This window comes from Hoplias malabaricus, chromosome 15, assembly GCF_029633855.1.
Source record: "Hoplias malabaricus isolate fHopMal1 chromosome 15, fHopMal1.hap1, whole genome shotgun sequence".
Lineage (NCBI taxonomy): Eukaryota > Metazoa > Chordata > Actinopteri > Characiformes > Erythrinidae > Hoplias > Hoplias malabaricus.
Window position 1 is genome coordinate 3,424,554 of NC_089814.1, and position 24,192 is coordinate 3,448,745.

The 24,192-nt window shown below is 41.0% G+C and overlaps 1 protein-coding gene across 1 annotated transcript in view; it reads right to left on the minus strand.

The window, feature by feature from the left end:
* Positions 1-24,192, minus strand: part of rbm11 (RNA binding motif protein 11) — a 51,266-nt gene that overhangs the window by 1,492 nt on the left and 25,582 nt on the right. Inside the window, exons 3-6 of the mRNA XM_066646367.1 lie at positions 4,296-4,458; positions 3,458-3,518; positions 3,144-3,186; positions 289-445 (exon numbers count right to left, since the gene is read on the minus strand). Of these exons, the coding sequence (XP_066502464.1) occupies positions 289-445; positions 3,144-3,186; positions 3,458-3,518; positions 4,296-4,458 (424 nt within the window). The remainder of the gene's footprint in view (positions 1-288; positions 446-3,143; positions 3,187-3,457; positions 3,519-4,295; positions 4,459-24,192) is intronic.

Here is a 24,192-nt window from a genome sequence, read left to right on the forward strand (position 1 = left end):
GTGTGAAAATGTCCAAAACTGTGTGTGGGCGAAAATGACTGGGTGAAGATTCCAGAAGTTACACAGTGCAGTTTCTGCAGTGCTGAGCCCAGATTAGCATGCAGAGGCTCTGTTCTCTGTTACAGCTCAGTGGACCATCACCTCATCACAATGATTTTGAGGTGGATTTTGAGGAGTAATTTTAAGGTAAAAATACTACCTAGTGTTACTTTAAATAGAGTGTACGTAATGAGAATTCAGAGCCTATTCACACCAGCCCTTGACACTACTGATACAAATGTACCGTACACATGGTAGACTGTGGATCTACACCAGGAAACCAAGAGACACATCTAGAGTCCAGCCATGGCCACAGGGGGGCAGTAGCGTTAAAGACCGCAGGCCAAAACTGCCCCTGACAGAAGGGCAAAAGTGGAGAGAAGTGATCCATGGGCAAAGCAGACATCTGGGCAAAACAAAAGATGTGTTCACAAAAATATTTATAAAAGTGATCATAAATAATTATTAAATTGTTTTCTGCAAAGTGCACCTCACACGAGAATCACGTTGCTGTGAAATCCCTGAATGAACCAGAATATGATTCGTAAAATGAATCCACAGCAAGATGGAAATGTTTAAAATCATGTTTTAAATAAATAATGAAACACTGATACATCATAGCCACTAGGGGTCAGTGTAACTGCTGTTACTTTACTCATAGAGAACTTTATCTTTGCAGAGAAGAACTTACTCATATGTTGCACTACCAGAGATCCAACGCACACTCCCTGAGGCAGGGAGGCCTTGCCCTTAAGCGAGGGAATGGCTCACACCATAATCCAAAAGACCACCAACAACTTTGCTCAGCGATGACCAGCAAATATCACTGACATCCCACCTCTGGGTGAAGGATGTGAAGGATTCCCTCACTTAAAGGGAATGTCTGAGAATGTGGGGAAGTTCTATTCTCTCAGGTTTGTTTACACTCAGAAGCTCCACATATTTTAAGGAGGAATGATGTGTTTTAGGAAGAAAACAGCTAATGTTTGTACAAACCGGATTCCAAAAAAGTTGGGACACTAAACAAATTGTGAATAAAAACTGAATGCAATGATGTGGAGATGGCAAATGTCAATATTTTATTCGTAATAGAACATAGATGACAGATCAAAAGTTTAATCTGAGTAAATGTAACATTTTAAAGGAAAAATATGTTGATTCAAAATTTCACAGTGTCAACAAATCCCCAAAAAAGTTGGGACAAGTAGCAATAAGTGGCTGGAAAAAGGAAACTGAGAATATAACGAACAGCTGGAAGACCAATTAACACTAATTAGGTCAATTGACAACATGATTGGGTATAAAAAGAGCTTCTCTTGCCAAGATGGGAAGAGGATCACCAATTCCACCATTATTGGGCAGAAAGATAGTGCAGCGATACCAGAATGGTGTTACCCAGTGTAAAATAGCAAAGACTTTTAAGTTATCATCATCAACCCTGCATAACATCATCAAAAGATTCAGAGAATCTGGAACAATTGCTGTGTGTAAGGGTCAAGGCCGTAAAACTCTACTGGATGCTCGTGATCTCCGGGCCCTTAAACGTCACTGCACCTCAAACAGGAATGCCACTGTCAAGGAAATAACAGAATGGGCTCAGGAATACTTCCAGAAAGCACTGTCAGTGAACACAATCCACCGTGCCATCCGCCGTCGCCAGCTGAAACTCTACAGTGCAAAGAGGAAGCCATTTCTAAGCAAGCTCCACAAGCTCAGACGTTTGCACTGGGCCAGGGGTCTTTTAAAATGGAGTGTGGCAAAATGGAAGACTGTTCTGTGGTCAGATGAGTCACGATTTGAAGTTCTTTATGGAACACTGGGACGCCATGTCATCCGGACCAGAGAGGACAAGGATAACCCAAGGTGTTATCAACGCTCCGTTCAGAAGCCTGCATCACTGATGGTATGGGGTTGCATGAGTGCTTGTGGCATGGGCAGCTTGCATGTCTGGAAAGGCACCATTAATGCAGAGAACTATGATCAGGTTCTAGAACAACATATGCTCCCATCTAGACGTCATCTCTTTCAGGGAAGACCCTGCATTTTTCAACAAGATAATGCCAGACCACATTCTGCAGCAATCACAACATCATGGCTACGTAGGAGAAGGATCCGGGACTGAAATGGCAGCCTGCAGTCCAGATCTTTCACCTGTAGAGAACATTTGGTGCATCATAAAGAGGAAGGTGCGACAAAGAAGGCCCAAGACGATTGAACAGTTAGAGGCCTGTATTAGACATGAATGGGAGAGCATTCCTATTTCTAAACTTGAGAAACTGGTCTCCTCTGTCCCCAGACGTCTGTGGAGTGTTGTAAGAAGAAGGGGGGATGCCACACAGTGGTAAAAAATGGCCTTGTCCCAACTTTTTTGGGATTTGTTGACGCCATGAAATTTTGAAACAACATATTTTTCCCTTAAAATGATACATTCTCTCAGTTTAAACTTTTGATCTGTGATTTGTGTTCTATTCTGAATAAAATATTAGATGTTGGCGCCTCCACATCATTGCATTCAGTTTTTATTCACAATTTGTTTAGTGTCCCAACTTGTTTGGAATCAGGTTTGTACGTGTCTGAAGGGTGAATTGTCTGTAAGTGTTTATTCACTGTTTTAATTCCCACAGAAACTCATGTGTAACACGAGCTGTTTAGTTTTGTAGCACTTTCCCTCTGTGTTTACTTTCATGCAGTTAGCGCTGTCCTGAATTTACAGTCAGTTCCACCTTAAGTAATGTAACTGTAACAGCAGAAATAATTAGTAATTATTTTAAAAATAGTTAATGTCACTTTTAAGGGCAATATTTCTGAGTTTGGTTGGATCTGTGATAGTATAACAATAAGAATTGTGCAATCACATGTTCTTTTGTTATTTTATTGTAACTGTTGTGTAGTATGAAATTTTAGTCAACAAAAATAACCGAAAAATGTCATTTCTCATTTTTAAACCTAGCTTTATTCATGCACATCTATTGTTTGATCTCTTTGCATGTGCGGATTGAGACAAGTTGTTACCGACATCTGGAGAGAGTTGCACATCAATAGCGCCTTTAGAAATATATTTACTTAGAAAAATGTTGATGTGTTCAATACATCACATACTTTACCATATTTGTCCAGCTGTGTTCACCTTGAGGAGGCAGCAGCATGCTGAGATCATGAAAGAGAAAAAAAAGTATATACTCATGCCCACTTCATAAGTATCAACATTAATTTATTATAAATAATTAAAACAGTCTAAAGCCAAACTCAGCAATGTGATTTTAATTTTGTTATAAAACATGTTTTTTTGCTAATAATTTAGCAAAAAAAATGCAGTTAATTTTCATTTTTCACACCAAATAAGACCTGTTTATTAATGTGAATAACTAGTTATTAATAAAACAACGAAACTGAATAAAAAACAGTTTTTGTGGCTCACTTCATTCCTGATGCTCCATTCAGGGTTTGAGAAGGAGCTGCAGAGACCTGGTGAGAGTTACCTGCGAAAAAAATAACAGTAAAATGATAACATTCATTAAGAATATTTTAAAGAGAACTCTCCCAAATCTGAAGATACAGAAATGTGTCTTTGACATTAACTGTTTTCCTAAAAATTCTGAAATAAAAAACATCACCAGGACAATTTCGTTTGAACCCTTACAGCCTCAGACTGCGGCCAGAGAGCGGTGAAGGGGCAGCAGAATTTTTTAAAAATTATTTTGTACTTTTAACTGCAGAACTGCTTTAATTTTGAAAAATGTAAAGTTTGCCATGATTGGGATGATTGGGTTATCGTTTCCGGGTGGTTGTTAGGTGGTTTCTAAGTTGTTGCCAGGATTTATTTATTATTTAATTTAGGATTAATTTATTATATTTGGTTGCTACGCTGGTTGCTATGGTATTAGTAGTGGACTCTAAGGTGTTGCTAGGACATTGCCAGGATTATGCTATGGTTTCCAATTGGTTGCTAGGCTGTTGCTAGGGCACAGCAATATGAATGCCATGCTGTTATTATGTAATGAGATGTGGTTAACTCATTGTGGGTTGATGGAAGTTACAGTCTTTAAACTGGTATCTATGGTAATTTATTTCTTTTAGGGGTAGTTGCTATGGTGCTGTATGGATGTTGCCAGGATTTTACATAGTTAACCATTGGTTGCTAGGTTAGTTGCCATGGTACTAGAGGTGGTGGCTAGGATGGTGTTAGGATTTTTCTATGGTTTCTGTGGTATACACTGGTATATAGGGTGTTGGAAGGATTTTGTTGAGTTTCCTACCGAAAGCATACTTCAAGGTGAGTGGACGACCATAGAGCCAAATCCCGTCCAGAAGCTCAACAGCGTAAGGAACAGCTTCAGCGTGTTTGTAGGTAACGAACCCGAAAGACCTTTGATGCCCTTCTCGATCTTTGGGAATGACCACTTTCTTTACTGGACCTGCCTAAAACAGAAATTTTCAGTTTTCAATTTAGAACAAAAACAAAAATAGGGCATTAAAACACGGCTAGTGCCTTGCAATGATATTAGTGATGTTTTTTGAGTTGCTAAGTTGTTGCTACCTGGTTACGATGATATCTAAGGTGGAATATCGTGTATTGTTAAGATATTTCAGGTGGTTGCTGAAGTGTTGCTGGATGGTCGCTACATTTTCTAATGCAATATTTAGTGTATTGGTGTGATATTAGAGGTGGATGCTGAGGTGTCGCTAAGGTGGTTGCTATGATATATTAGTTGGTATTTAGTGTATTGCCGTGATATCAGTGGTGGATGCTGAGGTGTCGCTAAGGTGGTTGCTATGATATATTAGTTGGTATTTAGTGTATTGCCGTGATATCAGTGGTGGATGCTGAGGTGTCGCTAAGGTGGTTGCTATGATATATTAGTTGGTATTTAGTGTATTGTCGTGATATCAGAGGTGGATGCTGAGGTGTCGCTAAGGTGGTTGCTATGATATATTAGTTGGTATTTAGTGTATTTTCGTGATATCAGTGGTGGATGCTGAGGTGTCGCTAAGGTGGTTGCTATGATATATTAGTTGGTATTTAGTGTATTGTCGTGATATCAGTGGTGGATGCTGAGGTGTCGCTAAGGTGGTTCCTATGATATATTAGTTGGTATTTAGTGTATCGCCATGATATCAGAGGTGGATGCTGAGGTGTCGCTAAGGTGGTTGCTATGATATATTAGTTGGTATTTAGTGTATTGTCGTGATATCAGTGGTGGATGCTGAGGTGTCGCTATGATATATTAGTTGGTATTTCGTGTATTGTCGTGATATCAGTGGTGGATGCTGAGGTGTCGCTAAGGTGGTTGCTATGATATATTAGTTGGTATTTAGTGTATTTTCGTGATATCAGTGGTGGATGCTGAGGTGTCGCTAAGGTGGTTGCTATGATATATTAGTTGGTATTTAGTGTATCGCCGTGATATCAGAGGTGGATGCAGAGGTGTCGCTAAGGTGGTTGCTATGATATATTAGATGGTATTTAGTGTATTGCCGTGATATCAGAGGTGGATGCTGAGGTGTCGCTAAGGTGGTTGCTATGATATATTAGTTGGTATTTAGTGTATTGCCGTGATATCAGTGGTGGATGCTGAGGTGTCGCTAAGGTGGTTGCTATGATATATTAGTTGGTATTTTGTGTATTGCTGTGATATCAGAGGTGGATGCTGAGGTGTCGCTAAGGTGGTTGCTATGATATACTAGTTAGTATTTAGTGTATTGCCGTGATATCAGTGGTGGATGCTGAGATGTCCGTAAGGTGGTTGCTATGATATATTACTTGGTATTTAGTGTATTGCCGTGATATCAGAGGTGGATGCTGAGGTGTCGCAAAGGTGGTTGCTATGATATATTAGTTGGTATTTAGTGCATTGTCGTAATATCAGAGGTGGATGCTGAGGTGTCGCTAAGGTGGTTGCTATGATATATTAGTTGTTATTTAGTGTATTGCCTTGATATCAGTGGTGGATGCTGAGGTGTCGCTAAGGTGGTTGCTATGCTATACTAGTTGGTATTTAGTGTATTGTCGTGATATCAGTGGTGGATGCTGAGGTGTTGCTAAGGTGGTTGCTATGATATATTAGTTGGTATTTAGTGTGTTGCCGTGATATCAGTGGTGGATGCTGAGGTGTCGCTAAGGTGGTTGCTATGATATATTAGTTGGTATTTAGTGTATTGTTATGATATCAGAGGTGGATGCTGAGGTGTCGCTAAGGTGGTTGCTATGATATATTGGTTGGTATTTAGTGTATTGCCGTGATATCAGTGGTGGATGCTGAGGTGTCGCTAAGGTGGTTGCTATGATATACTAGTTGGTATTTAGTGTATTGCCGGGATATCAGTGGTGGATGCTGAGGTGTCGCTAAGGTGGTTGCTATGATATATTAGTTGGTATTTAGTGTATTGTCGTGATATCAGAGGTGGATGCTGAGGTGTCGCTAAGGTGGTTGCTATGATATATTAGTTGGTATTTAGTGTATTGCCTATTATCAGAGGTGGATGCTGAGGTGTCGCTAAGGTGGTTGCTATGATATATTAGTTGGTATTTAGTGTATTGTCGTGATATCAGAGGTGGATGCTGAGGTGTCGCTAAGGTGGTTGCTATGATATATTAGTTGGTATTTAGTGTATTGCCGTGATATCAGTGGTGGATGCTGAGGTGTCGCTAAGGTGGTTGCTATGATATATTAGTTGGTATTTCGTGTATTGTCGTGATATCAGTGGTGGATGCTGAGGTGTCGCTAAGGTGGTTGCTATGATATATTAGTTGGTATTTCGTGTATTGTCGTGATATCAGAGGTGGATGCTGAGGTGTCGCTAAGGTGGTTGCTATGATATATTAGTTGGTATTTAGTGTATTGCCGTGATATCAGAGGTGGATGCTGAGGTGTCGCTAAGGTGGTTGCTATGATATATTAGTTGGTATTTAGTGTATTGTCGTGATATCAGAGGTGGATGCTGAGGTGTCGCTAAGATGGTTGCTATGATATATTAGTTGGTATTTAGTGTATTGTCGTGATATGAGTGGTGGACGCTGAGGTGTCCCTAAGGTGGTTGCTATGATATATTAGTTGGTATTTAGTGTTTTGCCGTGATATCAGTGATGGATGCTGAGGTGTCGCTAAGGTGGTTGCTATAATATATTAGTTGGTATTTAGTGTATTGTCGTGATATCAGAGGTGGATGCTGAGGTGTCGCTAAGGTGGTTGCTATGATATATTAGTTGGTATTTCGTGTATTGTTGTGATATCAGTGGTGGATGCTGAGGTGTCGCTAAGGTGGTTGCTATGATATATTAGTTGGTATTTAGTGTATTGCCGTGATATCAGTGGTGGATGCTGAGGTGTCACTAAGGTGGTTGCTATGATATATTAGTTGGTATTTCGTGTATTGTCGTGATATCAGTGGTGGATGCAGAGGTGTCGCTTAGGTGGTTGCTATGATATATTAGTTGGTATTTAGTGTATCGCCGTGATATCAGAGGTGGATTCTGAGGTGTCGCTAAGGTGGTTGCTATGATATATTAGTTCGTATTTAGTGTATTGCTGTGATATCAGTGGTGGATGCTGAGGTGTCGCTAAGGTGGTTGCTATGATATATTAGTTGGTATTTAGTGTATCGCCGTGATATCAGAGGGAGATGCTGAGGTGTCGCTAAGGTGGTTGCTATGATATATTAGTTGGTATTTAGTGTATTGCTGCGATATCAGTGGTGGATGCTGAGGTGTCGCTAAGGTGGTTGCTATGATATATTAGTTGGTATTTAGTGTATTGTCGTGATATCAGTGGTGGATGCTATGGTGTCTCTAAGGTGGTTGCTATGATATATTAGTTGGTATTTAGTGTATCGCCGTGATATCAGAGGTGGATGCTGAGGTGTCGCTAAGGTGGTTGCTATGATATATTAGTTGGTATTTCGTGTATTGTCGTGATATCAGTGGTGGATGCTGAGGTGTCGCTAAGGTGGTTGCTATGATATATTAGTTGGTATTTAGTGTATTGTCGTGATATCAGAGGTGGATGCTGAGGTGTCGCTAAGGTGGTTGCTATGATATATTAGTTGGTATTTAGTGTATTGCCGTGATATCAGAGGTGGATACTGAGGTGTCGCTAAGGTGGTTGCTATGATATATTAGTTGGTATTTAGTGTATTGCCTATTATCAGAGGTGGATGCTGAGGTGTCGCTAAGGTGGTTGCTATGATATATTAGTTGGTATTTAGTGTATTGTCGTGATATCAGAGGTGGATGCTGAGGTTTCGCTAAGGTGGTTGCTATGATATATTAGTTGGTATTTAGTGTATTGTCGTGATATCAGAGATGGATGCTGAGGTGTCGCTAAGGTGGTTGCTATGATATATTAGTTGGTATTTAGTGTATTGCCTATTATCAGAGGTGGATGCTGAGGTGTCGCTAAGGTGGTTGCTATGATATATTAGTTGGTATTTAGTGTATTGTCGGGATATCAGAGGTGGATGCTGAGGTGTCGCTAAGGTGGTTGCTATGATATATTAGTTGGTATTTAGTGTATTGCCGTGATATCAGTGGTGGATGCTGAGGTTTCGCTAAGGTGGTTGCTATGATATATTAGTTGGTATTTAGTGTATTGTCATGATATCAGAGGTGGATGCTGAGGTGTCGCTAAGGTGATTGCTATGATATATTAGTTGGTATTTAGTGTATTGCAGTGATATCAGTGGTGGATGCTGAGGTGTCGCTAAGGTGGTTGCTATGATATATCAGTTGGTATTTACTGTATTGTCGTGATATCAGAGGTGGATGCTGAGGTGTCGCTAAGGTGGTTGCTATGATATATTAGTTGGTATTTAGTGTATTGTCGTGATATCAGAGGTGGATGCTGAGGTGTCGCTAAGGTGGTTGCTATGATATATTAGTTGGTATTTAGTGTATCGTCGTGATATCAGAGGTGGATGCTGAGGTGTCGCTAAGGTGGTTGCTATGATATATTAGTTGGTATTTAGTGTATTGCCGTGATATCAGAGGTGGATGCTGAGGTGTCGCTAAGGTGGTTGCTATGATATATTAGTTGGTATTTAGTGTATTGTCGTGATATCAGTGGTGGATGCTGAGGTGTCGCTAAGGTGGTTGCTATGATATATTAGTTGGTATTTAGTGTATTTCCGTGATATCAGAGGTGGATGGTGAGGTGTCGCTAAGGTGGTTGCTATGATATATTAGTTGGTATTTAGTGTATTGTCGTGATATCAGAGGTGGATGCTGAGGTGTCGCTAAGGTGGTTGCTATGATATATTAGTTGGTATTTAGTGTATTGCCGTGATATCAGAGGTGGATGCTGAGGTGTCGCTAAGGTGGTTGCTATGATATATTAGTTGGTATTTAGTGTATTGTCGTGATATCAGAGGTGGATGCTGAGGTGTCGCTAAGGTGGTTGCTATGATATATTAGTTGGTATTTAGTGTATTGTCGTGATATCAGAGGTGGATGCTGAGGTGTCGCTAAGGTGGTTGCTATGATATATTAGTTGGTATTTAGTGTATTGTCGTTATATCAGTGGTGGATGCTGAGGTGTCGCTAAGGTGGATGCTATGATATATTAGTTGGTATTTAGTGTATTGTCGTGATATCAGTGGTGGATGCTGAGGTGTCGCTAAGGTGGTTGCTATGATATATTAGTTGGTATTTAGTGTATTGTCGTGATATCAGTGGTGGATGCTGAGGTGTCGCTAAGTTGGTTGCTATGATATATTAGTTGGTATTTAGTGCATTGCCGTGATATCAGTGGTGGATGCTGAGGTGTCGCTAAGGTGGTTGCTATGATATATTAGTTGGTATTTCGTGTATTGTCGTGATACCAGTGGTGGATGCTGAGGTGTCGCTAAGGTGGTTGCTATGATATATTAGTTGGTATTTAGTGTATTGTCGCGATATCAGAGGTGGATGCTGAGGTGTCGCTAAGGTGGTTGCTATGATATATTAGTTGGTATTTAGTGTATTGCCTATTATCAGAGGTGGATGCTGAGGTGTCGCTAAGGTGGTTGCTATGATATATTAGTTGGTATTTAGTGTATTGTCGTGATATCAGAGGTGGATGCTGAGGTGTCGCTAAGGTGGTTGCTATGATATATTAGTTGGTATTTAGTGTATTGCCGTGATATCAGTGGTGGATGCTGAGGTGTCGCTAAGGTGGTTGCTATGATATATTAGTTGGTATTTAGTGTATTGTCGTGATATCAGTGGTGGATGCTGAGGTGTCGCTAAGGTGGTTGCTATGATATATTAGTTGGTATTTAGTGTATCGCCGTGATATCAGAGGTGGATGCTGAGGTGTCGCTAAGGTGGTTGCTATGATATATTAGTTGGTATTTAGTGTATTGTCGTGATATCAGTGGTGGATGCTGAGGTGTCGCTAAGGTGGTTGCTATGATATATTAGTTGGTATTTAGTGTATTTCCGTGATATCAGTGGTGGATGCTGAGGTGTCGCTAAGGTGGTTGCTATGATATATTAGTTGGTATTTAGTGTATTGTCGTGATATCAGAGGTGGATGCTGAGGTGTCGCTAAGGTGGTTGCTATGATATATTAGTTGGTATTTAGTGTATTGCCTATTATCAGAGGTGGATGCTGAGGTGTCGCTAAGGTGGTTGCTATGATATATTAGTTGGTATTTAGTGTATTGTCGTGATATCAGAGGTGGATGCTGAGGTGTCGCTAAGGTGGTTGCTATGATATATTAGTTGGTATTTAGTGTATTGCCGTGATATCAGTGGTGGATGCTGAGGTGTCGCTAAGGTGGTTGCTATGATATATTAGTTGGTATTTCGTGTATTGTCGTGATATCAGTGGTGGATGCTGAGGTGTCGCTAAGGTGGTTGCTATGATATATTAGTTGGTATTTAGTGTATTGTCGTGATATCAGAGGTGGATGCTGAGGTGTCGCTAAGGTGGTTGCTATGATATATTAGTTGGTATTTAGTGTATTGCCGTGATATCAGAGGTGGATGCTGAGGTGTCGCTAAGGTGGTTGCTATGATATATTAGTTGGTATTTAGTGTATTGTCGTGATATCAGAGGTGGATGCTGAGGTGTCGCTAAGATGGTTGCTATGATATATTAGTTGGTATTTAGTGTATTGTCGTGATATCAGTGGTGGACGCTGAGGTGTCCCTAAGGTGGTTGCTATGATATATTAGTTGGTATTTAGTGTTTTGCCGTGATATCAGTGATGGATGCTGAGGTGTCGCTAAGGTGGTTGCTATAATATATTAGTTGGTATTTAGTGTATTGTCGTGATATCAGAGGTGGATGCTGAGGTGTCGCTAAGGTGGTTGCTATGATATATTAGTTGGTATTTCGTGTATTGTCGTGATATCAGTGGTGGATGCTGAGGTGTCGCTAAGGTGGTTGCTATGATATATTAGTTGGTACTTAGTGTATTGCCGTGATATCAGTGGTGGATGCTGAGGTGTCGCTAAGGTGGTTGCTATGATATATTAGTTGGTATTTCGTGTATTGTCGTGATATCAGTGGTGGATGCAGAGGTGTCGCTTAGGTGGTTGCTATGATATATTAGTTGGTATTTAGTGTATCGCCGTGATATCAGAGGTGGATGCTGAGGTGTCGCTAAGTTGGTTGCTATGATATATTAGTTGGTATTTAGTGCATTGCCGTGATATCAGTGGTGGATGCTGAGGTGTCGCTAAGGTGGTTGCTATGATATATTAGTTGGTATTTCGTGTATTGTCGTGATACCAGTGGTGGATGCTGAGGTGTCGCTAAGGTGGTTGCTATGATATATTAGTTGGTATTTAGTGCATTGCCGTGATATCAGTGGTGGATGCTGAGGTGTCGCTAAGGTGGTTGCTATGATATATTAGTTGGTATTTCGTGTATTGTCGTGATACCAGTGGTGGATGCTGAGGTGTCGCTAAGGTGGTTGCTATGATATATTAGTTGGTATTTAGTGTATTGTCGCGATATCAGAGGTGGATGCTGAGGTGTCGCTAAGGTGGTTGCTATGATATATTAGTTGGTATTTAGTGTATTGCCTATTATCAGAGGTGGATGCTGAGGTGTCGCTAAGGTGGTTGCTATGATATATTAGTTGGTATTTAGTGTATTGTCGTGATATCAGAGGTGGATGCTGAGGTGTCGCTAAGGTGGTTGCTATGATATATTAGTTGGTATTTAGTGTATTGCCGTGATATCAGTGGTGGATGCTGAGGTGTCGCTAAGGTGGTTGCTATGATATATTAGTTGGTATTTAGTGTATTGTCGTGATATCAGTGGTGGATGCTGAGGTGTCGCTAAGGTGGTTGCTATGATATATTAGTTGGTATTTAGTGTATTGTCGTGATATCAGAGGTGGATGCTGAGGTGTCGCTAAGATGGTTGCTATGATATATTAGTTGGTATTTAGTGTATTGTCGTGATATCAGTGGTGGACGCTGAGGTGTCCCTAAGGTGGTTGCTATGATATATTAGTTGGTATTTAGTGTTTTGCCGTGATATCAGTGATGGATGCTGAGGTGTCGCTAAGGTGGTTGCTATGATATATTAGTTGGTATTTCGTGTATTGTCGTGATATCAGTGGTGGATGCTGAGGTGTCGCTAAGGTGGTTGCTATGATATATTAGTTGGTATTTCGTGTATTGTCGTGATATCAGAGGTGGATGCTGAGGTGTCGCTAAGGTGGTTGCTATGATATATTAGTTGGTATTTCGTGTATTGTCGTGATATCAGTGGTGGATGCTGAGGTGTCGCTAAGGTGGTTGCTATGATATATTAGTTGGTACTTAGTGTATTGCCGTGATATCAGTGGTGGATGCTGAGGTGTCGCTAAGGTGGTTGCTATGATATATTAGTTGGTATTTCGTGTATTGTCGTGATATCAGTGGTGGATGCAGAGGTGTCGCTTAGGTGGTTGCTATGATATATTAGTTGGTATTTAGTGTATCGCCGTGATATCAGAGGTGGATGCTGAGGTGTCGCTAAGTTGGTTGCTATGATATATTAGTTGGTATTTAGTGCATTGCCGTGATATCAGTGGTGGATGCTGAGGTGTCGCTAAGGTGGTTGCTATGATATATTAGTTGGTATTTCGTGTATTGTCGTGATACCAGTGGTGGATACTGAGGTGTCGCTAAGGTGGTTGCTATGATATATTAGTTGGTATTTAGTGCATTGCCGTGATATCAGTGGTGGATGCTGAGGTGTCGCTAAGGTGGTTGCTATGATATATTAGTTGGTATTTCGTGTATTGTCGTGATACCAGTGGTGGATGCTGAGGTGTCGCTAAGGTGGTTGCTATGATATATTAGTTGGTATTTAGTGTATTGTCGCGATATCAGAGGTGGATGCTGAGGTGTCGCTAAGGTGGTTGCTATGATATATTAGTTGGTATTTAGTGTATTGCCTATTATCAGAGGTGGATGCTGAGGTGTCGCTAAGGTGGTTGCTATGATATATTAGTTGGTATTTAGTGTATTGTCGTGATATCAGAGGTGGATGCTGAGGTGTCGCTAAGGTGGTTGCTATGATATATTAGTTGGTATTTAGTGTATTGCCGTGATATCAGTGGTGGATGCTGAGGTGTCGCTAAGGTGGTTGCTATGATATATTAGTTGGTATTTAGTGTATTGTCGTGATATCAGTGGTGGATGCTGAGGTGTCGCTAAGGTGGTTGCTATGATATATTAGTTGGTATTTAGTGTATCGCCGTGATATCAGTGGTTGATGCTGAGGTGTCGCTAAGGTGGTTGCTATGATATATTAGTTGGTATTTAGTGTATTGTCGTGATATCAGTGGTGGATGCTGAGGTGTCGCTAAGGTGGTTGCTATGATATATTAGTTGGTATTTAGTGTATTTCCGTGATATCAGTGGTGGATGCTGAGGTGTCGCTAAGGTGGTTGCTATGATATATTAGTTGGTATTTAGTGTATTGTCGTGATATCAGAGGTGGATGCTGAGGTGTCGCTAAGGTGGTTGCTATGATATATTAGTTGGTATTTAGTGTATTGCCTATTATCAGAGGTGGATGCTGAGGTGTCGCTAAGGTGGTTGCTATGATATATTAGTTGGTATTTAGTGTATTGTCGTGATATCAGAGGTGGATGCTGAGGTGTCGCTAAGGTGGTTGCTATGATATATTAGTTGGTATTTAGTGTATTGCCGTGATATCAGTGGTGGATGCTGAGGTGTCGCTAAGGTGGTTGCTATGATATATTAGTTGGTATTTCGTGTATTGTCGTGATATCAGTGGTGGATGCTGAGGTGTCGCTAAGGTGGTTGCTATGATATATTAGTTGGTATTTAGTGTATTGTCGTGATATCAGAGGTGGATGCTGAGGTGTCGCTAAGGTGGTTGCTATGATATATTAGTTGGTATTTAGTGTATTGCCGTGATATCAGAGGTGGATGCTGAGGTGTCGCTAAGGTGGTTGCTATGATATATTAGTTGGTATTTAGTGTATTGTCGTGATATCAGAGGTGGATGCTGAGGTGTCGCTAAGATGGTTGCTATGATATATTAGTTGGTATTTAGTGTATTGTCGTGATATCAGTGGTGGACGCTGAGGTGTCCCTAAGGTGGTTGCTATGATATATTAGTTGGTATTTAGTGTTTTGCCGTGATATCAGTGATGGATGCTGAGGTGTCGCTAAGGTGGTTGCTATAATATATTAGTTGGTATTTAGTGTATTGTCGTGATATCAGAGGTGGATGCTGAGGTGTCGCTAAGGTGGTTGCTATGATATATTAGTTGGTATTTCGTGTATTGTCGTGATATCAGTGGTGGATGCTGAGGTGTCGCTAAGGTGGTTGCTATGATATATTAGTTGGTACTTAGTGTATTGCCGTGATATCAGTGGTGGATGCTGAGGTGTCGCTAAGGTGGTTGCTATGATATATTAGTTGGTATTTCGTGTATTGTCGTGATATCAGTGGTGGATGCAGAGGTGTCGCTTAGGTGGTTGCTATGATATATTAGTTGGTATTTAGTGTATCGCCGTGATATCAGAGGTGGATGCTGAGGTGTCGCTAAGTTGGTTGCTATGATATATTAGTTGGTATTTAGTGCATTGCCGTGATATCAGTGGTGGATGCTGAGGTGTCGCTAAGGTGGTTGCTATGATATATTAGTTGGTATTTCGTGTATTGTCGTGATATCAGTGGTGGATGCAGAGGTGTCGCTTAGGTGGTTGCTATGATATATTAGTTGGTATTTAGTGTATCGCCGTGATATCAGAGGTGGATGCTGAGGTGTCGCTAAGTTGGTTGCTATGATATATTAGTTGGTATTTAGTGCATTGCCGTGATATCAGTGGTGGATGCTGAGGTGTCGCTAAGGTGGTTGCTATGATATATTAGTTGGTATTTCGTGTATTGTCGTGATATCAGTGGTGGATGCTGAGGTGTCGCTAAGGTGGTTGCTATGATATATTAGTTGGTATTTCGTGTATTGTCGTGATATCAGTGGTGGATGCAGAGGTGTCGCTTAGGTGGTTGCTATGATATATTAGTTGGTATTTAGTGTATCGCCGTGATATCAGAGGTGGATGCTGAGGTGTCGCTAAGTTGGTTGCTATGATATATTAGTTGGTATTTAGTGCATTGCCGTGATATCAGTGGTGGATGCTGAGGTGTCGCTAAGGTGGTTGCTATGATATATTAGTTGGTATTTCGTGTATTGTCGTGACACCAGTGGTGGATGCTGAGGTGTCGCTAAGGTGGTTGCTATGATATATTAGTTGGTATTTAGTGTATTGTCGCGATATCAGAGGTGGATGCTGAGGTGTCGCTAAGGTGGTTGCTATGATATATTAGTTGGTATTTAGTGTATTGCCTATTATCAGAGGTGGATGCTGAGGTGTCGCTAAGGTGGTTGCTATGATATATTAGTTGTTATTTAGTGTATTGTCGTGATATCAGAGGTGGATGCTGAGGTGTCGCTAAGGTGGTTGCTATGATATATTAGTTGGTATTTAGTGTATTGCCGTGATATCAGTGGTGGATGCTGAGGTGTCGCTAAGGTGGTTGCTATGATATATTAGTTGGTATTTAGTGTATTGTCGTGATATCAGAGGTGGATGCTGAGGTGTCGCTAAGATGGTTGCTATGATATATTAGTTGGTATTTAGTGTATTGTCGTGATATCAGTGGTGGACGCTGAGGTGTCCCTAAGGTGGTTGCTATGATATATTAGTTGGTATTTAGTGTTTTGCCGTGATATCAGTGATGGATGCTGAGGTGTCGCTAAGGTGGTTGCTATAATATATTAGTTGGTATTTAGTGTATTGTCGTGATATCAAAGGTGCATGCTGAGGTGTCGCTAAGGTGGTTGCTATGATATATTAGTTGGTATTTCGTGTATTGTCGTGATATCAGTGGTGGATGCTGAGGTGTCGCTAAGGTGGTTGCTATGATATATTAGTTGGTACTTAGTGTATTGCCGTGATATCAGTGGTGGATGCTGAGGTGTCGCTAAGGTGGTTGCTATGATATATTAGTTGGTATTTCGTGTATTGTCGTGATATCAGTGGTGGATGCAGAGGTGTCGCTTAGGTGGTTGCTATGATATATTAGTTGGTATTTAGTGTATCGCCGTGATATCAGAGGTGGATGCTGAGGTGTCGCTAAGTTGGTTGCTATGATATATTAGTTGGTATTTAGTGCATTGCCGTGATATCAGTGGTGGATGCTGAGGTGTCGCTAAGGTGGTTGCTATGATATATTAGTTGGTATTTCGTGTATTGTCGTGATACCAGTGGTGGATGCTGAGGTGTCGCTAAGGTGGTTGCTATGATATATTAGTTGGTATTTAGTGCATTGCCGTGATATCAGTGGTGGATGCTGAGGTGTCGCTAAGGTGGTTGCTATGATATATTAGTTGGTATTTCGTGTATTGTCGTGATACCAGTGGTGGATGCTGAGGTGTCGCTAAGGTGGTTGCTATGATATATTAGTTGGTATTTAGTGTATTGTCGCGATATCAGAGGTGGATGCTGAGGTGTCGCTAAGGTGGTTGCTATGATATATTAGTTGGTATTTAGTGTATTGCCTATTATCAGAGGTGGATGCTGAGGTGTCGCTAAGGTGGTTGCTATGATATATTAGTTGGTATTTAGTGTATTGTCGTGATATCAGAGGTGGATGCTGAGGTGTCGCTAAGGTGGTTGCTATGATATATTAGTTGGTATTTAGTGTATTGCCGTGATATCAGTGGTGGATGCTGAGGTGTCGCTAAGGTGGTTGCTATGATATATTAGTTGGTATTTAGTGTATTGTCGTGATATCAGTGGTGGATGCTGAGGTGTCGCTAAGGTGGTTGCTATGATATATTAGTTGGTATTTAGTGTATCGCCGTGATATCAGTGGTTGATGCTGAGGTGTCGCTAAGGTGGTTGCTATGATATATTAGTTGGTATTTAGTGTATTGTCGTGATATCAGTGGTGGATGCTGAGGTGTCGCTAAGGTGGTTGCTATGATATATTAGTTGGTATTTAGTGTATTTCCGTGATATCAGTGGTGGATGCTGAGGTGTCGCTAAGGTGGTTGCTATGATATATTAGTTGGTATTTAGTGTATTGTCGTGATATCAGAGGTGGATGCTGAGGTGTCGCTAAGGTGGTTGCTATGATATATTAGTTGGTATTTAGTGTATTGCCTATTATCAGAGGTGGATGCTGAGGTGTCGCTAAGGTGGTTGCTATGATATATTAGTTGGTATTTAGTGTATTGTCGTGATATCAGAGGTGGATGCTGAGGTGTCGCTAAGGTGGTTGCTATGATATATTAGTTGGTATTTAGTGTATTGCCGTGATATCAGTGGTGGATGCTGAGGTGTCGCTAAGGTGGTTGCTATGATATATTAGTTGGTATTTCGTGTATTGTCGTGATATCAGTGGTGGATGCTGAGGTGTCGCTAAGGTGGTTGCTATGATATATTAGTTGGTATTTAGTGTATTGTCGTGATATCAGAGGTGGATGCTGAGGTGTCGCTAAGGTGGTTGCTATGATATATTAGTTGGTATTTAGTGTATTGCCGTGATATCAGAGGTGGATGCTGAGGTGTCGCTAAGGTGGTTGCTATGATATATTAGTTGGTATTTAGTGTATTGTCGTGATATCAGAGGTGGATGCTGAGGTGTCGCTAAGATGGTTGCTATGATATATTAGTTGGTATTTAGTGTATTGTCGTGATATCAGTGGTGGATGCTGAGGTGTCGCTAAGGTGGTTGCTATGATATATTAGTTGGTATTTAGTGTATCGCCGTGATATCAGTGATGGATGCTGAGGTGTCGCTGAGGTGGTTGCTATAATATATTAGTTGGTATTTAGTGTATTGTCGTGATATCAGTGGTGGATGCTGAGGTGTCGCTAAGGTGGTTGCTATGATATATTAGTTGGTATTTAGTGTATTTCCGTGATATCAGTGGTGGATGCTGAGGTGTCGCTAAGGTGGTTGCTATGATATATTAGTTGGTATTTAGTGTATTGTCGTGATATCAGAGGTGGATGCTGAGGTGTCGCTAAGGTGGTTGCTATGATATATTAGTTGGTATTTAGTGTATTGCCTATTATCAGAGGTGGATGCTGAGGTGTCGCTAAGGTGGTTGCTATGATATATTAGTTGGTATTTAGTGTATTGTCGTGATATCAGAGGTGGATGCTGAGGTGTCGCTAAGGTGGTTGCTATGATATATTAGTTGGTATTTAGTGTATTGCCGTGATATCAGTGGTGGATGCTGAGGTGTCGCTAAGGTGGTTGCTATGATATATTAGTTGGTATTTCGTGTATTGACTTGATATCAGTGGTGGATGCTGAGGTGTCGCTAAGGTGGTTGCTATGATATATTAGTTGGTATTTAGTGTATTGTCGTGATATCAGAGGTGGATGCTGAGGTGTCGCTAAGGTGGTTGCTATGATATATTAGTTGGTATTTAGTGTATTGCCGTGATATCAGAGGTGGATGCTGAGGTGTCGCTAAGGTGGTTGCTATGATATATTAGTTGGTATTTAGTGTATTGTCGTGATATCAGAGGTGGATGCTGAGGTGTCGCTAAGATGGTTGCTATGATATATTAGTTGGTATTTAGTGTATTGTCGTGATATCAGAGGTGGATGCTGAGGTGTCGCTAAGGTGGTTGCTATGATATATTAGTTGGTATTTAGTGTATTGCCGTGATATCAGTGGTGGATGCTGAGGTGTCGCTAAGGTGGTTGCTATGATATATTAGTTGGTATTTAGTGTATTGTCGTGATATCAGTGGTGGATGCTGAGGTGTCGCTAAGGTGGTTGCTATGATATATTAGTTGGTATTTAGTGTATCGCCGTGATATCAGTGGTTGATGCTGAGGTGTCGCTAAGGTGGTTGCTATGATATATTAGTTGGTATTTAGTGTATCGCCGTGATATCAGAGGTGGATGCTGAGGTGTCGCTAAGTTGGTTGCTATGATATATTAGTTGGTATTTAGTGCATTGCCGTGATATCAGTGGTGGATGCTGAGGTGTCGCTAAGGTGGTTGCTATGATATATTAGTTGGTATTTAGTGCATTGCCGTGATATCAGTGGTGGATGCTGAGGTGTCGCTAAGGTGGTTGCTATGATATATTAGTTGTTATTTCGTGTATTGTCGTGATACCAGTGGTGGATGCTGAGGTGTCGCTAAGGTGGTTGCTATGATATATTAGTTGGTATTTAGTGTATTGTCGCGATATCAGAGGTGGATGCTGAGGTGTCGCTAAGGTGGTTGCTATGATATATTAGTTGGTATTTAGTGTATTGCCTATTATCAGAGGTGGATGCTGAGGTGTCGCTAAGGTGGTTGCTATGATATATTAGTTGGTATTTAGTGTATTGTCGTGATATCAGAGGTGGATGCTGAGGTGTCGCTAAGGTGGTTGCTATGATATATTAGTTGGTATTTAGTGTATTGCCGTGATATCAGTGGTGGATGCTGAGGTGTCGCTAAGGTGGTTGCTATGATATATTAGTTGGTATTTAGTGTATTGTCGTGATATCAGTGGTGGATGCTGAGGTGTCGCTAAGGTGGTTGCTATGATATATTAGTTGGTATTTAGTGTATTGTCGTGATATCAGAGGTGGATGCTGAGGTGTCGCTAAGATGGTTGCTATGATATATTAGTTGGTATTTAGTGTATTGTCGTGATATCAGTGGTGGACGCTGAGGTGTCCCTAAGGTGGTTGCTATGATATATTAGTTGGTATTTCGTGTATTGTCGTGATATCAGTGGTGGATGCTGAGGTGTCGCTAAGGTGGTTGCTATGATATATTAGTTGGTACTTAGTGTATTGCCGTGATATCAGTGGTGGATGCTGAGGTGTCGCTAAGGTGGTTGCTATGATATATTAGTTGGTATTTCGTGTATTGTCGTGATATCAGTGGTGGATGCAGAGGTGTCGCTTAGGTGGTTGCTATGATATATTAGTTGGTATTTAGTGTATCGCCGTGATATCAGAGGTGGATGCTGAGGTGTCGCTAAGTTGGTTGCTATGATATATTAGTTGGTATTTAGTGCATTGCCGTGATATCAGTGGTGGATGCTGAGGTGTCGCTAAGGTGGTTGCTATGATATATTAGTTGGTATTTCGTGTATTGTCGTGATACCAGTGGTGGATGCTGAGGTGTCGCTAAGGTGGTTGCTATGATATATTAGTTGGTATTTAGTGTATTGTCGCGATATCAGAGGTGGATGCTGAGGTGTCGCTAAGGTGGTTGCTATGATATATTAGTTGGTATTTAGTGTATTGCCTATTATCAGAGGTGGATGCTGAGGTGTCGCTAAGGTGGTTGCTATGATATATTAGTTGGTATTTAGTGTATTGTCGTGATATCAGAGGTGGATGCTGAGGTGTCGCTAAGGTGGTTGCTATGATATATTAGTTGGTATTTAGTGTATTGCCGTGATATCAGTGGTGGATGCTGAGGTGTCGCTAAGGTGGTTGCTATGATATATTAGTTGGTATTTAGTGTATTGTCGTGATATCAGTGGTGGATGCTGAGGTGTCGCTAAGGTGGTTGCTATGATATATTAGTTGGTATTTAGTGTATCGCCGTGATATCAGTGGTTGATGCTGAGGTGTCGCTAAGGTGGTTGCTATGATATATTAGTTGGTATTTAGTGTATTGTCGTGATATCAGTGGTGGATGCTGAGGTGTCGCTAAGGTGGTTGCTATGATATATTAGTTGGTATTTAGTGTATTTCCGTGATATCAGTGGTGGATGCTGAGGTGTCGCTAAGGTGGTTGCTATGATATATTAGTTGGTATTTAGTGTATTGTCGTGATATCAGAGGTGGATGCTGAGGTGTCGCTAAGGTGGTTGCTATGATATATTAGTTGGTATTTAGTGTATTGCCTATTATCAGAGGTGGATGCTGAGGTGTCGCTAAGGTGGTTGCTATGATATATTAGTTGGTATTTAGTGTATTGTCGTGATATCAGAGGTGGATGCTGAGGTGTCGCTAAGGTGGTTGCTATGATATATTAGTTGGTATTTAGTGTATTGCCGTGATATCAGTGGTGGATGCTGAGGTGTCGCTAAGGTGGTTGCTATGATATATTAGTTGGTATTTCGTGTATTGTCGTGATATCAGTGGTGGATGCTGAGGTGTCGCTAAGGTGGTTGCTATGATATATTAGTTGGTATTTAGTGTATTGTCGTGATATCAGAGGTGGATGCTGAGGTGTCGCTAAGGTGGTTGCTATGATATATTAGTTGGTATTTAGTGTATTGCCGTGATATCAGAGGTGGATGCTGAGGTGTCGCTAAGGTGGTTGCTATGATATATTAGTTGGTATTTAGTGTATTGTCGTGATATCAGAGGTGGATGCTGAGGTGTCGCTAAGATGGTTGCTATGATATATTAGTTGGTATTTAGTGTATTGTCGTGATATCAGTGGTGGACGCTGAGGTGTCCCTAAGGTGGTTGCTATGATATATTAGTTGGTATTTAGTGTTTTGCCGTGATATCAGTGATGGATGCTGAGGTGTCGCTAAGGTGGTTGCTATAATATATTAGTTGGTATTTAGTGTATTGTCGTGATATCAGAGGTGGATGCTGAGGTGTCGCTAAGGTGGTTGCTATGATATATTAGTTGGTATTTCGTGTATTGTCGTGATATCAGTGGTGGATGCTGAGGTGTCGCTAAGGTGGTTGCTATGATATATTAGTTGGTACTTAGTGTATTGCCGTGATATCAGTGGTGGATGCTGAGGTGTCGCTAAGGTGGTTGCTATGATATATTAGTTGGTATTTCGTGTATTGTCGTGATATCAGTGGTGGATGCAGAGGTGTCGCTTAGGTGGTTGCTATGATATATTAGTTGGTATTTAGTGTATCGCCGTGATATCAGAGGTGGATGCTGAGGTGTCGCTAAGTTGGTTGCTATGATATATTAGTTGGTATTTAGTGCATTGCCGTGATATCAGTGGTGGATGCTGAGGTGTCGCTAAGGTGGTTGCTATGATATATTAGTTGGTATTTCGTGTATTGTCGTGATACCAGTGGTGGATGCTGAGGTGTCGCTAAGGTGGTTGCTATGATATATTAGTTGGTATTTAGTGTATTGTCGCGATATCAGAGGTGGATGCTGAGGTGTCGCTAAGGTGGTTGCTATGATATATTAGTTGGTATTTAGTGTATTGCCTATTATCAGAGGTGGATGCTGAGGTGTCGCTAAGGTGGTTGCTATGATATATTAGTTGGTATTTAGTGTATTGTCGTGATATCAGAGGTGGATGCTGAGGTGTCGCTAAGGTGGTTGCTATGATATATTAGTTGGTATTTAGTGTATTGCCGTGATATCAGTGGTGGATGCTAAGGTGTCGCTAAGGTGGTTGCTATGATATATTAGTTGGTATTTAGTGTATTGTCGTGATATCAGTGGTGGATGCTGAGGTGTCGCTAAGGTGGTTGCTATGATATATTAGTTGGTATTTAGTGTATCGCCGTGATATCAGTGGTTGATGCTGAGGTGTCGCTAAGGTGGTTGCTATGATATATTAGTTGGTATTTAGTGTATTGTCGTGAAATCAGTGGTGGATGCTGAGGTGTCGCTAAGGTGGTTGCTATGATATATTAGTTGGTATTTAGTGTATTTCCGTGATATCAGTGGTGGATGCTGAGGTGTCGCTAAGGTGGTTGCTATGATATATTAGTTGGTATTTAGTGTATTGTCGTGATATCAGAGGTGGATGCTGAGGTGTCGCTAAGGTGGTTGCTATGATATATTAGTTGGTATTTAGTGTATTGCCTATTATCAGAGGTGGATGCTGAGGTGTCGCTAAGGTGGTTGCTATGATATATTAGTTGGTATTTAGTGTATTGTCGTGATATCAGAGGTGGATGCTGAGGTGTCGCTAAGGTGGTTGCTATGATATATTAGTTGGTATTTAGTGTATTGCCGTGATATCAGTGGTGGATGCTGAGGTGTCGCTAAGGTGGTTGCTATGATATATTAGTTGGTATTTCGTGTATTGACTTGATATCAGTGGTGGATGCTGAGGTGTCGCTAAGGTGGTTGCTATGATATATTAGTTGGTATTTAGTGTATTGTCGTGATATCAGAGGTGGATGCTGAGGTGTCGCTAAGGTGGTTGCTATGATATATTAGTTGGTATTTAGTGTATTGCCGTGATATCAGAGGTGGATGCTGAGGTGTCGCTAAGGTGGTTGCTATGATATATTAGTTGGTATTTAGTGTATTGTCGTGATATCAGAGGTGGATGCTGAGGTGTCGCTAAGATGGTTGCTATGATATATTAGTTGGTATTTAGTGTATTGTCGTGATATCAGTGGTGGACGCTGAGGTGTCCCTAAGGTGGTTGCTATGATATATTAGTTGGTATTTAGTGTTTTGCCGTGATATCAGTGATGGATGCTGAGGTGTCGCTAAGGTGGTTGCTATAATATATTAGTTGGTATTTAGTGTATTGTCGTGATATCAGAGGTGGATGCTGAGGTGTCGCTAAGGTGGTTGCTATGATATATTAGTTGGTATTTCGTGTATTGTCGTGATATCAGTGGTGGATGCTGAGGTGTCGCTAAGGTGGTTGCTATGATATATTAGTTGGTACTTAGTGTATTGCCGTGATATCAGTGGTGGATGCTGAGGTGTCGCTAAGGTGGTTGCTATGATATATTAGTTGGTATTTCGTGTATT